A 13456-nucleotide genomic window follows, 5' to 3' on the forward strand; every position below is an offset into this window, starting at 1 on the left:
CGTGCCCTCCCTGCCACCTACCACCCCGGCCCCCGAAAATGGAAGTAGACACAGGATTTGCATAAAAGAGCAGAACTAAATGTGCTCGCTCGGTGACCTCTGCTGTGGGACCTGTGCATGGGCAGTGGAGCCCAAGGGAGCTTGGGGAGCGTGCGGCTCCCAGAGCCGAGGGACAAACCCCCACTGGTGTCCTGTCCTCACGCCTTCTGCTGCCTTAGGGGCTGTTTGGGAAGGGGCTGTCTGCTCTGGGTGCTGCTCCAGCTGCTCCTGGTAACCACAAATAAGTGAATTCTTGCTCCATCACATGCGCGGGGGCTGAGAAGGTCCCAGGGGTTTAGCGGCCACCCCGTACGTCACCAACTTTGGTAAAAGCAGCGCAAGCAGAGCCCCTCTGGGACAGGATCCCGCCGGCACGCTGGTTATAAATATTCCTGGGGCTCCTGGAGCGGGTGAGTGCCGCTGCCCGGGAGCCAGACGGCCGAAATTCCCCACGCGATTAACTGAAGGGCGGCGCACAAACAGCTCGGGGCGCGCGGTGCATTCCTGCGGGGCGCGGGGCTCCCTCCGCCCGCTGCGCGCAGGAATGAATGCCTTTCCTCCCCTCTTTTTAAAAAAAAAAAATCCTAGCAGGTAAGGTAATCAGCGCCAAAGCCAAGTCATGTGAGGTTTAACGGTTAACAGACGAGCCGCAGGACGAGCTATTTGCGGTGTGACTAGGATGCCAGCCCCCAGGATTGTGTCGGAGGCGCTCTCCCTCCTGGTTTTCTTCACCCTCTTGGTTGCTGACGTCTTGTAATTGAGCAAGGACCCAGCCTTCGTTTTCACGGGGTTCCAGATCTGTTTGCAAAAGGGGAAGCTTGGCTGCATAACTCAAGACCCCCAAAAGAGGGGCAGGTAAAAATAAGGGAACTTTTATACAGGCAGGCATCTGGGTGTGTGCTGAGCTGAGGTTTGAATGCCTGAACCACCAACAATGTCCCAGAAAGGTTAGTGCAAGAAAACACAATTTATTTTGAAGGAGACAATGAGTTCCTGCAAAGCTGGTGAAACCAGCTATCCCTACAAGGTACAGACCAGAGGAAAAGCAAAGCGCCTCTCACTGGGCAACCAAAAAGCACCTCGGGCTCAAACAGATATTGCACACTGCGGGGAGAGCTAAGGTGAGCATGACGGTGCTGGCACATGTTTCCACATGGCAGCGTGCCCCCAGTTTCAGAGTTATGAGCCAGCTGGTTTCGTGGGGCAGGAGGTGCCTTGCAGCGGGTGCAGGGACCCTGGGCTGTGGGTTCTCCTCTGCCAGCAGCTCCCTGGAGGCTGCACCATGTCCCCAGCACCATGTCCCCAGCAGAAGTCCTTGCCCCCAAGCCAGCAAGCCCGGGCTGGGGTGGGACACATTCTCCCTGTTTTGGGGAGAGGTCTGGGGATCACGCTGAGCTGGGACCTGCCCCACAGCCCCCCTGGTGGCCCAGCACCCTCGCCCCAGGATGGCAGCAGAAATCATTTTGGAGCGAGCCTTGCAACACACCCAGCTGCAAAGGCAGGGGCTGGGGCTCACTGCCGGCTTGATCTCCCTGCCTTTGTCAGCCAAAGTGGCAGGATTTCCCTAATTGCCACCACCGTTTAAATAGAGACACTGCGGATCTGCCTCTGTTCAGCTCTGCTAATCCCTCAGCTGGCACCACTTGCCTCGCCACAGCTTTCCGAGCTGCCCGCCACCCGCGGGGACCCTGCCCTCCTCCTCCCGTCCCCAGCACCCAGTGAGGTGTTACTGGTGTTCTCCAGGTGGGAAACTGGGAGCCAAATGGCACACCAGTAAGGCTGGGTGTCTGCAGCCTGCAGGCGGAGCGCGGGCTACTTCTGCTGGTGGGTTTCCCTGCGTGATGAATCTTTATTTGCATACGGTGTTCTTAATGGGGCTGTAACGGGGTGTGTAAGGTGAGGCAATGCTGAAGCATATTTTTAACTCCTGTGCAAACAGCTCGGTGCCTAATGAGGCAGACCCACAGCCCTCTGCGACAAGGAACTGCTTGAGGAGCTTTGCCTTGGGCACCTGCCTGCGTGCCCTCTGCTCGGCCTCTGCGTCCTCCTCCAGGACTTGGCTGGGGCTCCTGGGAGAAGTGGGAGAAACCAGCCAGGTCCTGGGGCAGGCAGGAGCGACACGAAGCTTTCCCTGACCTGTGTGGCTTCCCTCCATGGCCACATGTTTCAGGTGGAGCTGTCTGCCCGCCTGGCTGTGCTGGCGTGGTTGCAGATGCTGGCCCAGCTCGGAGAAGCAGCTCGCCACCAGGCCAAGCCAAATGCAGCTGAGGGAGCGCTGCCCGTTTCAAGGTCTGGGATAATGAGTAATGCTCCGTGCTGGGGGGAGCTGGAAATTGCAGCCTTTGGTGAAATACCAGAATTCCTCCCGAATTAGCTACGTTAGGGAGAGCGAATCCAAGCCCTCCCTGTTCTGCTTACATTCCTGCCTTGCTTTCCTCTCCTCCCGACTGGGTTTAGTGACCATTTTCTCTCAAGTGCTACTTGCTGCCATCCATATTTACATGCAGCAAGTAAGTTTGTACTCCCTAGTTTCATCTCAAACACCAGGCCTCTATTTTGGGACGCCGTCTCCCACCCCACACCCTGCAGACGCAGCCGAGCCCCAGGCCCGGCCTTCACCCCGCCATGTGGGGTGCTCAGGGGACCAGATGTGCCCGGAGCAGCGCCACAGGCAGCGCTCACAGCTGCAGGGCGCTGCTGCGTGAGGCAGTGGGAGAGGTTTCATCCAGGCTGCCCAAAAAAAAAAAATCACTGGGCACTGGTAACAATCCGGCTCTGTGCCTGGGAGGAGCCGTGGAGCCCCAGTGAATTAAAGGGGGAAAACACTGGGCTTTATTCATTGCCCCCCTCTCTCCCCTGAGCTCGGCACAATCCTCCCTTCGCAGGAGACGCAGGCCAGCATGCCATGTCAGCACATAACACAAAGAGCTCTCAGTCCGCGAGGAGCTGGAATCGCAGCAGAAGGATTTTTAACGCTTTAAATGATGGTTCGGGGCTGGAAGGGACGTTGGGGTTGAACCCAGGCACTCCCTACAGCACCAGCACGTGCTTCACAACCCTGCTACCTTCCCCAAGCCTCCTGCGGGGGAATTTGTGTCTCCTCCTGCGTCCTGGCGCCCTGTCGAGAAGCATTTATTTTTCACTGAGGCCGTGGGGCTGAAATACCACCATGAGCCCATACACCTGCTCTTAAGCTGTGGGAACTCCCACTCAGCCCAGAGCCAGCCTCTGGCAGTGAAAGCCATTTTCGGTTCTCGCTGGCCCCTACCCAGCAGCTGCCTCCACCCTGCGCGGGAAGGGCACAAAAACGCCGGGCTGCCTCTGCTCGGGGGCATTTCGGGTGGGCCACCAGCCCCGACTGAGGCACTGGAGCCACCTCAAGGGGACCACGAGGCGATGGGGACAGCGCTGTCCCCTGGGTGCTGCCCACAGGGTGACATCCCGAGGGCGTGTGGTGCTTCGTGCACGTTTTGTGAGGGCGCGTGCCTGCTGCTGCAGCGCTTACAGTGAATTTGTCAGAGAGTCTTCAGGACATTTTGGGGCCACCCCACAGAGGCAGCGCCTCAGCGGGCGGACCTGGTCCTCCATCCCTGTCACTGTCCCTGTGTTGTGTCCCTGTGTTGTGTCCCTATCCCTGTCCCTATACGTGTCTCTGTCCCTATCCATGTCGCTGTCCCTGTCCTTACCCCCACAGCCCTCCCTCACCCCCCCCTTGCCCATCCCCACCCCGCCGCCATTTTGTGCCCTCACCCCCCCCCCCACCCACCCACCCAACGGGCGCGCGCCCCCTGGCGGCGAGAGGGCGTGGCCAGGCGGGGGAGAGGGGCGTGGCTTGCGAGGCGGGGGGCGTGGCTAAAGGAAGCGGGGGCGGCGCGGCGCGGCCGTCTCCCTCCGCCGCGCGCCATCGGCGGGGTCGGGCGGGTGCTGCGGCGGCGGTGGCGGCGGGATCCTTCCGCGCCGTGCCGAGCCGAGCCGTGCGGGTCCGGCCGTGGCCATGGCCCCCGGAGCGGGGCCGGCGCTCGCCGCCCTCCTCGGCACGGTGCTGGCCGTGCTCAGCCGCGCCGAGCCGGCGGCCGGTGAGTCCCGAGGGAACGGGAGAAGGGGTCCCGGGGGCGGGGGAGGAGCGGCGGGGGGCGGGGAGCCCCGGGTGGGGTCCCCCCGGTGTCCCCTCGGTGTCCCCACGGTGTCCCCAGGGCTCCTCGGGGCCGGCGGTGGTGGCGGCGCGGTGCTGTGCTGGGTGGGTGTGAGGGCTGCGCGGAAAACCCAGCCGAAATCTTTAAAAAACACCACCACCACCACCAACAACAACAAAAAAAGCAATTTCCTGCACGCGATTTGCCCGGGTTTGCCCCAAAAAGGAGCGGAGGGCTCAGGCTGTGCCCGCCGTGCGCTGTGCCTGGCGTGCAGATGGGCTTTGCAGGCCGGCAGGAGGGCGAATCGCTGGATTTTGGGGCAAGGCAAAATCCCAGATTTAGCTCTTATTTGAGCCGTGCCTCGGTGCTGGCGGATCCCAGCTCCTCGTGCTGCACGGTGCCCGCCCAAGCTCTGCCCCTGCTGAGGGGCTTCGTGGCACCGTGGTGGGGTTTTCTCCCTTTGCTGGAGGAGCGGTGGTCGTCAGAGGTGGCAAACCCACGCTGGAGCCACCCCTGCTGCTCCCCAGCTTCTGGCCCGAACGCTGGGAGCGGAGCCGTGGCCTGAATGAATGAAAGGTGAAGTCACCCAAAGGCGTCCGCAGGTGCCCGCCCGACTCTCCCGATGCTTCTCGCACAAGGAGCGGCAGGTATCTGATGTCAGCCCTCTTGGTCAACACCGAGGAGGCTCCTGGATGTGCTCAGCGCCGTGGGTGCGAGCCCAGCGCTGCGGCAACTTGCTTTTCCAGTCGAGCTTCTCCTGGGGGTGTCCGAGCCTGCAGTCGGAGCTGCAGTAAGCCGGGGTGGGGCGGGAACACCTGCGCTTTTGGTGAGGACACTTTCCTGCTAATTACTGTTAATGGCAGTGATTTGTTCCCCGGTGGATCGGATGGAAGGAGTGGAACAGGAATCCCAGCGAAGCCCACCCTAATTACCCACCTTCACTCTTAACCTTGTCGCTGGCGGAGTGAAAGAACTGAGTTACGCCAAGCCCAATTTCACCCAATAGTAGTTGGGCATCAGCCCTCGTTTCTAATAAACTGCTGTGGACCTTGAGGTTGAGAGCACCCCACAGGCAGCGCCTCCACGTGGAGCACGCTTTGGGATCCTTGCAGGACTCCCTAGATAACGCTGACAGCGCTGGCCTGCTCGGTGCCATAGGGGCTCGCTGAGCAGCAAGTTTTACTTGATCTTTTGAAGGTGTTCCTGTATCAAATGGGTTCTGATCAAAGATGCTGATTTAGACTCTCAGAAGGGAGCGTGATTAGCATCTGGCTCGCTCGCATCGCTTCCTGCAGGGCACTACTTAGTCAGCGCGGCATTACGTGGAGGTGCTCTTGCTGATGTTCTCAAGACCTGAATCCTTGGGAAAAGAGGGCTCGTGCCTCTGGCTGCCTTTGGCACTCAGATCTCTCCAAATAGGTGGATTGGTGTTGTTTTGCCTCCTTCGTTGCCTCCCACAGTGATTCCTATTATTTTAGGTGTCTCGCTGCTGTTACCATAAGCTGCTATTTCCCTTCAACGTGATCCCGTCCTGCTCGGCCTCTCCCATTTTCGCAAACCGTGCCTGGGTTGTGAAAGGCATCGGAGCCTTTGGGCTGGATGTGGCCATCGAAATGTTGTCGTAATGGTCTGGGCGGGTGGGATTTGGACCTGCGTCCTTTCGGGAACTGGGAGTAGATGAGGCAGAGCAGCAGGACGCTGACAGCTTGTTTCTTCTGGGCTTGGGAATCTCAGATAACAGGAAAACCAAAGGGTCGGGATCTGCAACTTCAAACTTAAAGGAAACGACGTTGTATTTGTGCTCTTGGCTAATGGCTGCAATGCAAGGAATGATACAGTGATTATTCAATTCTGACCCATTAAGGAAATGTCATCTGTCTTGGAGGAAAAAAAAAAAAAAAAAACAACTCAAAAAACTCTTCTAAGCATCTGTGCTTAGAAGTCCTTCTAAGTAGTTTTATTCTTATTTTCTATGCATTCATTCTGAAACCATCTCGCCAACAGAAGCCAAGGGCTGTGTCTTGTCAGTGCCCATCCAGAAGAAACAGCGGCCGTATCGTTCTGAGCCCAGTCATCTGAGAGCTACAGAAATAATCATTCATTCTGTTTAGAAAATAGTCTGTTCCTAGGGCACATGTCCTTTTTTTAGACTGCATGCGGATGAAAAAAGAGCTTTGTATCTCAAAATGACACTGGTGTCTGCTGTTTGTTCCGTGCAGCAAGTCTTAATCTCGTTTCGCTGACATCACCATGGGCTGCGGTGGAAGGACAAGGAATGGCCCCGCGTTTCGGCGGGGGCAGGCGTTCTTAATGCTCAAATTAATAAAGATTTAGTGCTGGACAATGACGGAAGGCTATGGAGAACACGCAAGCATGGTTTCTGTCTGCCAGATTTCCATAGAAACACCAATACCTCTTCAGCTCTTTAAATGCCTTCACTACATTTTTATTGTTGAAATCTTTTTTTTAACTAAATGTTTTATGTTGCAGCTGTTGATTTTAGGCGTTTTGGCTTTGTCTGGAGAACTAGAAATATGGGAAGGCAAGGAGTAGTAGCTGTGGAGGAAAATAGAATATGTGGTTGGCAGACTTTTGAACCGTTTTACACATTCATCCTGAATTCAATATATGCTATAACTTCAGCTAATCAGTTGCTCTTCAACAGGAAAAGTGTCACACAAATGTTGGATAGAAATTAGTCATCTGACTGCTCCTTGGTGTAAGACCTCAAGGACAGGAAGACTTCAGTTCTACCTGTGAATTTGGGCAACAGTTCTCAGCACTGCCCTTAAGAGGGCAAATTGGTAGCTTTTGCCAGCTCCTGGATGCTTGAGCTCAAAACAAATAAATAAAAAAATCTAAACAAAATTTCTTATGGGCTTGTTATTCCAAAATCCACTTAAATGTACACTTTCTTTTTTTTTTTCACACTTCTCCTATGGAGTCTGGAGAAGCTGGTGAAGGAAACCAGTTTAGACGCTGGGGTTTTCTCTCTCTCAGGAGCTGCAGGACATTGGCTGAGTTCCTTCACACTCCTCAGAGCTCTGCTCAGCTCCTCAGATGCTGAGAAAAATTTTATTTCAGGCTTTTGTGATAAAAAACAGTGGCGGTCTCGTGATAGTCAGTTTGATTTAGAGCATTTTGACTTTTACAGATGATTTTCATGCAGCATAGACAAGCCTTGTCTTTAACTGCAACCTTCTGCTCATCTTGTTTAAATTCCCTGAATGATAACATTTTCTAAATCTGAGCTGAATTATTAAGATTTATTGTTTTTTTTTCCTAGTTCTTTTATCCCTGTGTGGCTGCTGTGGGGTGATCTGTACCTTCTCCCTCCATGTCCCCCTCACTCCCCAGAAAGAAGTTAATTTAATATTTTCAGCTAACACTTATTTATTAAAGGGTTCTTCCCCAGTACCTCATCTTGTTTGAACAGTAATCTTTCGAGGTTAGTGACTAACATAATGAGCTGTCTCTCCTTTGTGGTTTTCCTCCAAAACTTGGTTATCTTATGGTATTCTCCATGTTTGTGCAGCATTTAGTACTCCTTACCAGCTTTTTGAGCCATCGGTCTTTGCAGTTTACGTGGTGCCAGCTGCCACTGTGGAAGAACTTTGCTCCTTGGAAAGAAGCTACCAGTCTTCCTCTGGCACTGTGCTTCCTATTTCAGCATTTTCTTGGCTTCTTCTTTCAAGCCCTTTTTTTTTCTGAAGGGGATCAGGTGCTGGTTTCCACTCCCCTGGAACTTGGGGCGCCTTGATGGGTACCGTGGCTGGGGTTTCTGGCCTTGCTGATGCCTGATCTTCCCAAAGTGATTCCCCAAATGTTCTCGTTGCTGTGTATCAACTGCCTGGTGGCTTTGAATCCTTCTTCTCCTTCCCCATGGTTTGTAATGGGTGATGTTCCAAATGACAGGCTGTTTCTCCTCAATGTCAGTTGTGACAGTAAGCCCACTAAGTACAGAAAGATTATCAAAAACCTCTTGTCCTTCCAGGTCTCTAACATTTTTAGTCTGACTCTTCTGTGTGTGAAGTAGGTTGTTTTCAGCCATCTCCCCCAGGACAGCCTCTGCACCTATAGCTGGGTTCCAGCCAAATACGACAAGTCTAGATCCTTAAGGCACTGAGTTCCTGTAAACTGAATGGAAAACTCATGGGTAGAAAGAATAGAGACCAGTACAGCATCCTGCCATGGGGAAAGTTGGTACTGTGAGCTCAGCCCTGCTGTTAGCTGTCCGGGGGTCTCTGTCAGAAGCTTAGATCCCTGTTGGCAGCAAAGCCCTTGGTCAGAGCCCGCATCTTCGATGCAGGATAATCGGCCACACTTTGCAGAGCTACAGGAAACCAGCTTCGTAACGTCTCTTCCTCGCAGCATTAATTGTTTTGGTATTCTGTGTTTTTATTTCTGCTTGACTTTCTCTGAACTTGTGGGTGAAGAGTTTATTGGCCTTGCTTTCCTTTCAGTGCTTGCTGCAAAGCCCGTGCAGATTTTCTCTGGTTATGGCTCTGTTTCCCTATGGCAGCCTTCTCTCTTAAAGGCAGAATTGTGACACTTACAGCTTCTGATGTTAGACCTTTGTGATTTTTTTGTTTTCTAGCCTGGAGGGAGTCTGATTTTTTTAGTATGCAGATAAAGAATAGAAACCAAATTACAACTTTCACATCTTCTTGGCATCCTTAAAGAACAATGAGGCAGAAAAGTAACTTCTTTAACAGTCTCTCTAGCCAAAAAAAGATTAAACCTGGGCTCAACTGTTTCCATTTAAATGTGAGCCTTGCTGGATTCAGATGTTCAGAGTTACAGCACTTCTGTGTTTTTGTTTTTCTTCCCTGAGAGTAACACTTTCTGCTCGTGCTTGTTTTATGGCAGCAGCTACCTGTTTTTCCACTCTGGCCTTGGAGAATAGTGGTATGCCGGTATGGTGGAGAATATTGGTGGGCCTGTTGGATGCAAATTCCAACCTGGTGTTTTATGTGCAGGCATGCTCCAAGGGTTTGTGTGGACTCCAGGCCGGGTCACGTAGCTAATAGCATTCATCTCGGACATGCATAAAGCCCTCATCTGAGAGGCCTTTCAAACTTGGCTAGAATGCTAACTAGAAATTGGATACTTCTCTCCCTAAGTGGTGGCCTGCCCCCTTCGTGATTAGGGCTTAAGCCAGTCTCTTGATAGTCATGGGGTGTTTTCCCAATACTCCTGTGGCTCTCCCCAAAGTGCTGGATAAATGGTGAGGCAGCGTGGCGTCCAAAACGTTGCTGCTTGAACTCGGCCTGGGCGAATCCGGGCTCTGTCCATCCTGATTGTTTTGGCAAGCTGGAGCAAGGTCAGAAATCCAGCAAACTATTCCCCCTTGCTTTTTTTTTCTTTTTTTTTCTTTTAATACAGAAGAGAACAGTCAAAAGCAGTGCTTCAGACCCAGCCTTGGCAGCATACTTTACATGGGTGCGGGAGAAGTGGCCGACTGTTTTCTTCTCAAGACAAGAGTGTCCTCTCATGCTGTACACAATAAAATACTTCCAGTTAGCATGATGGATGTAGCAACACATACTCTTTATGCTGGCTGAGGTAGAAGATAGTTTCTGGTACTATTGACTTTTGAGCACAGCGTGGTAGGGTAGCAGAGAAGTAGCTTTTGGAGTAAGTCATGTTGAAATGCCTTGTTTTTGCATGGATTGTGAAATTGTTGAAGATACCATGAAATACAGGAAGACAGTGCTTTGTGCACAGAAGTGCTAATTCTGCTGTGAGAACTGTAGTCTTCAATTTGCCTTGCGATTTCTCTTTTAAAAGAGAAGTGATCATGTTACTTCTTTAATATTCATTTTAGGGTATTGTTGCATTTACATTAATTTCAGTTTTAGTTGCGTTTCAATGTTCAGTATTTTTTTCTTAAGCTGAAAAAGTACAAAAGAGTCATTTTGTCTTTTTTAGGTTTGTTCAGTTCTAGATTTTCATATGCACTGCATACTGCACCCCCCACTCACTGTATTTCTGTTAAAAAAAATTCGAGGGACTGCTAGTAGTCTAATGACCTGCTAAACAGCAGCTCAAGGCGAAAATAATTTGTCAAAAAACAGGAGAAAATTAATCATTACTTTGCCAAAGCCTCTGTGCTGTATCCGTGCATGGCCTAGCAAGCTACGCTGGAATCACTGAATCGGATCCTTGCTGGAACCCGAAAGCTGTCCCCTTGTTGCTCCCTGCGGTTGTGTTGGCGGCCGGCTTTGGCCAAGTGCTAGTTAAGCTTTTACTACGAGGGTTACAAAATCACCGGGGACGCGGGCACTCCAAGAGGTTACAAAATCCAGTTTGAAAGCCTGGGCACAAAAGAAATAATCCTCTGAGTGTTTGCTTCGCTGGCTTGATGGGCTTAAAAAATAAAAGCTAAAGGGAGGTGAGCGTAGGGAGGTGAGAAGAGCAACTCTCCCTCCCGGTTCTCCAACTTGCGGCGCAGCTCGCTGTGCTGTTCCTCCATTTCCTTGGGGTAACGGAGGTGGCAAGAGGCACCCAAATCATTAAAAGCACTTTTGTGAGTTCTGTTGAATGCGGCATAACTCAGTGGTGCTTGCTGAAGCTCATTTTTGCCATGAAAACTGCTGTCCCCGTGGTGTCTGGCCGAAGCGGGCGAAGCCTGAAGGCCTGTGGCTGCTGCTGGTGGATGGGATGAAACTTGTTGGGCAGGTGGGAATCCATGGCGGTGCGCTTGGCCACTGCAGGGGGGAATACCATCAGAAAATCTGTGGTAATATTTCTGTCGCTGAGTAACCCTGACCCCAGAGGTTATCTGAAAGGGGCTCGGAGTGGAATTTTGTTCATTTCCTCAGAGCTCTGCAGAGGCAGTGCTGTGGAAGTGCCCTGTGTTCAGAAACCAAGTTAACATGGAACAGGCGTACCCGTGTTGGGAGGAATATCATTCACCTTTTGGGACAAGCTGGTTTAATTTCACTCTGTCCTGTCAGGACTGTGAATGTGAAACACCCCTGTGTGCCCTGTAGCATTTGCTCCGGGTTATTTACAAATAACCCACTGAGCCCTGGGTGGTGGCAGCCAGGCTCTGTTCTGAGCAGCCCAAGAGCTGGGCCCGTCCCTTCAGAGACTGTTTGGACAGCAGTAGGTATGTGAGCAGGCAGCTCGAGTGGTTGGGTATTACTGATGCCTCTGGGTGCCTTCAAATTGGTCAGTGAGGCTGTTGAAATAGGGCATGTAACGTCATGGAAGTGTGTATGGAGGGGCAGGGGACAGGAATGGAGGCTGAGAGGAGCGTGAGACTTCTGGGTATGTGGGTAAAGTTAGGATGGGACACATCTTCTGATTCCTCCAGCTTTATCCACTGGTTCAGTACTGCTCAAGTGGCAGACTCTGGTCTAGATGGACTGATTAGATTTTTGTGGCTCTAGAGTGCCCTCTGCTCATGTGGGGTTTCTGTATTTATTGCCCTTCTGGTTGCTTCAGAACTAGCCACAACTCAGCTTGCTGCTTCAGGCCCTGGCAAAGGGACGAGTGCTTGCTGTGTCACTCCATCTGAATCGATGCCACTACAGTTTCCTGTAAACCTGGAGAAAAACTGACCAGCCCTGAGCTGAAGGGAGCTTATAAAAAACAAAACCCAATATTTTACATGGACAGATATCAATAGGACAATTGGGAATGGCTTTAAACTAAAAGAGGGGAGATTTAGTTTGGAGATTAGGGATAAATTCTTCACTTAGAGCAGTGAGGATCTGGCACAGGCTGCCCAGAGAAGCTGTGGATGCCCCATCTCTGGAAGTGCTCAAGGCCAGTCTGGATGGGGCTTTGGGCAGCCTGGGCTGGTGGGAGGTGTCCCTGCCCATGGCAAGGGGTGGAACTGGGTGGGCTTTAAGGTCCCTTCCAACCCAAACCATTCTCTGATTCTGTATCATACATAATGTCTTGTTTAAAATACAGTGCTGAAAATGGCAAGTTTGAGCCTCAGAGTATGTACTCCTTATGAATACCCAAGTCTTTGCTGGAAGACTTTAAGGTCTCTTAATGTTTTCATTTATTCTCAGACAGTCCTGACAGAAATCAGAATACCACAACAGTAATGATGTAGCAGCAGATTCTGGATTGCTAGAAACTTATACAAGGGAGCTTACGAGGGACAGATGCCCCTGTTTCAGTGCCAAGCGTCTCTGGAGATAGTAGAAAGGAAGGAGAAACTTTGAGACAAGCTATTGTGAAAGAAGTTCTAGAAATTGTTGCCTTTTACTTCAGATAATTTCATTATAAAATTGTGATCAGGAAGTGGTAACTGTCTGACGCTGGAAGTCAAAATACGCAAGTGCTGAAGTGATTGTATATGGCTTGCTGAAATTACTGCATACTTGGCTTTTACGATCTACCTAAAAGAAATTCTGGATGCATTTAGTAGCCTGGTGAACAAATCTGTATTTGATTGTTCTTTCAGTCTGTCTCTTTTGATGCTGCCAAAGATTAAATTGAACTATGTGATATTGTCTTTGGTTTTGTTCCAGTCAAATAAAATTTTTAGTTAAAGGATTAATTCTGCAAAATATGTTAACGAAGCTTTGACTTAACACGTACAGCTACTGAATTGTTTTTTTTTTTTCCTCCTTTCAGCTTTACAGTGTATGGATGATTCCAAGCCTTGTGTTAATGAGGGAAAGTGCATTCCTTATCAAAATGGTACAGGATACTGCAAGTAAGTTGGCTTAATTTCTATCCATTTTAATTGTCAATGTTCTGTCATTCATAGCCTGTAAAAGAAAGGAAATTTGGTTTAAGATTTTCTTATCAGGTGCATTCAGCATAATAGTTTTAGCAAAGTCTGTGTTTCTTGCTAGTGCATTGGTTCTTCTGTGTTAACTTTTTATAATGTAAGAAATCTAGAGTTCTCATTCATATTCTTGGGTTTGGATTTCAACTATTTGATTTCTTTGCCTTTGAATAGGAAGAGAGGTTAAATCAATAAGAGGTAAACACAAGTTAAGTCAGAACTTGCTCTCTGTCTTACAGCTTGTGTTAATTTATAGAACATCAGCCCAGAATATTTCCATTTTTTTTTTCGGAACTACTCTGTGCTTTGAAGAGCGACAGTTCCCTTTCCATGTGCTAGAAAGTAACAAACGTGGAAGCTACAAACAAACAAAAAAGCCAAACACATTTATCTTTTTCCTATAACTGATCTTGGGAAGCGTTTAAACCTGTTGTTAATGGAGCCTTCACTTTGTCATTGCATGGAAAACTGATCATCAGCAAGAGCTTTGGAGGAACATGATGTCTGGAGAATGGTATCACATCTG

The 13456-nt window shown here is 50.6% G+C and overlaps 1 protein-coding gene across 1 annotated transcript in view; it reads left to right on the top strand.

The window, feature by feature from the left end:
- Positions 1 to 13456, top strand: part of NOTCH2 (notch receptor 2) — a 259660-nt gene that overhangs the window by 170884 nt on the left and 75320 nt on the right. The window contains exons 2-3 of the mRNA XM_084527072.1: positions 4001 to 4115; positions 12774 to 12855. Of these exons, the coding sequence (XP_084383198.1) occupies positions 4034 to 4115; positions 12774 to 12855 (164 nt within the window). The 5' untranslated portion in view covers positions 4001 to 4033. The remainder of the gene's footprint in view (positions 1 to 4000; positions 4116 to 12773; positions 12856 to 13456) is intronic.

Source organism: Aythya ferina (assembly GCF_964211825.1).
Source record: "Aythya ferina genome assembly, chromosome: 8".
Taxonomy (NCBI): Eukaryota; Metazoa; Chordata; class Aves; order Anseriformes; family Anatidae; genus Aythya; species Aythya ferina.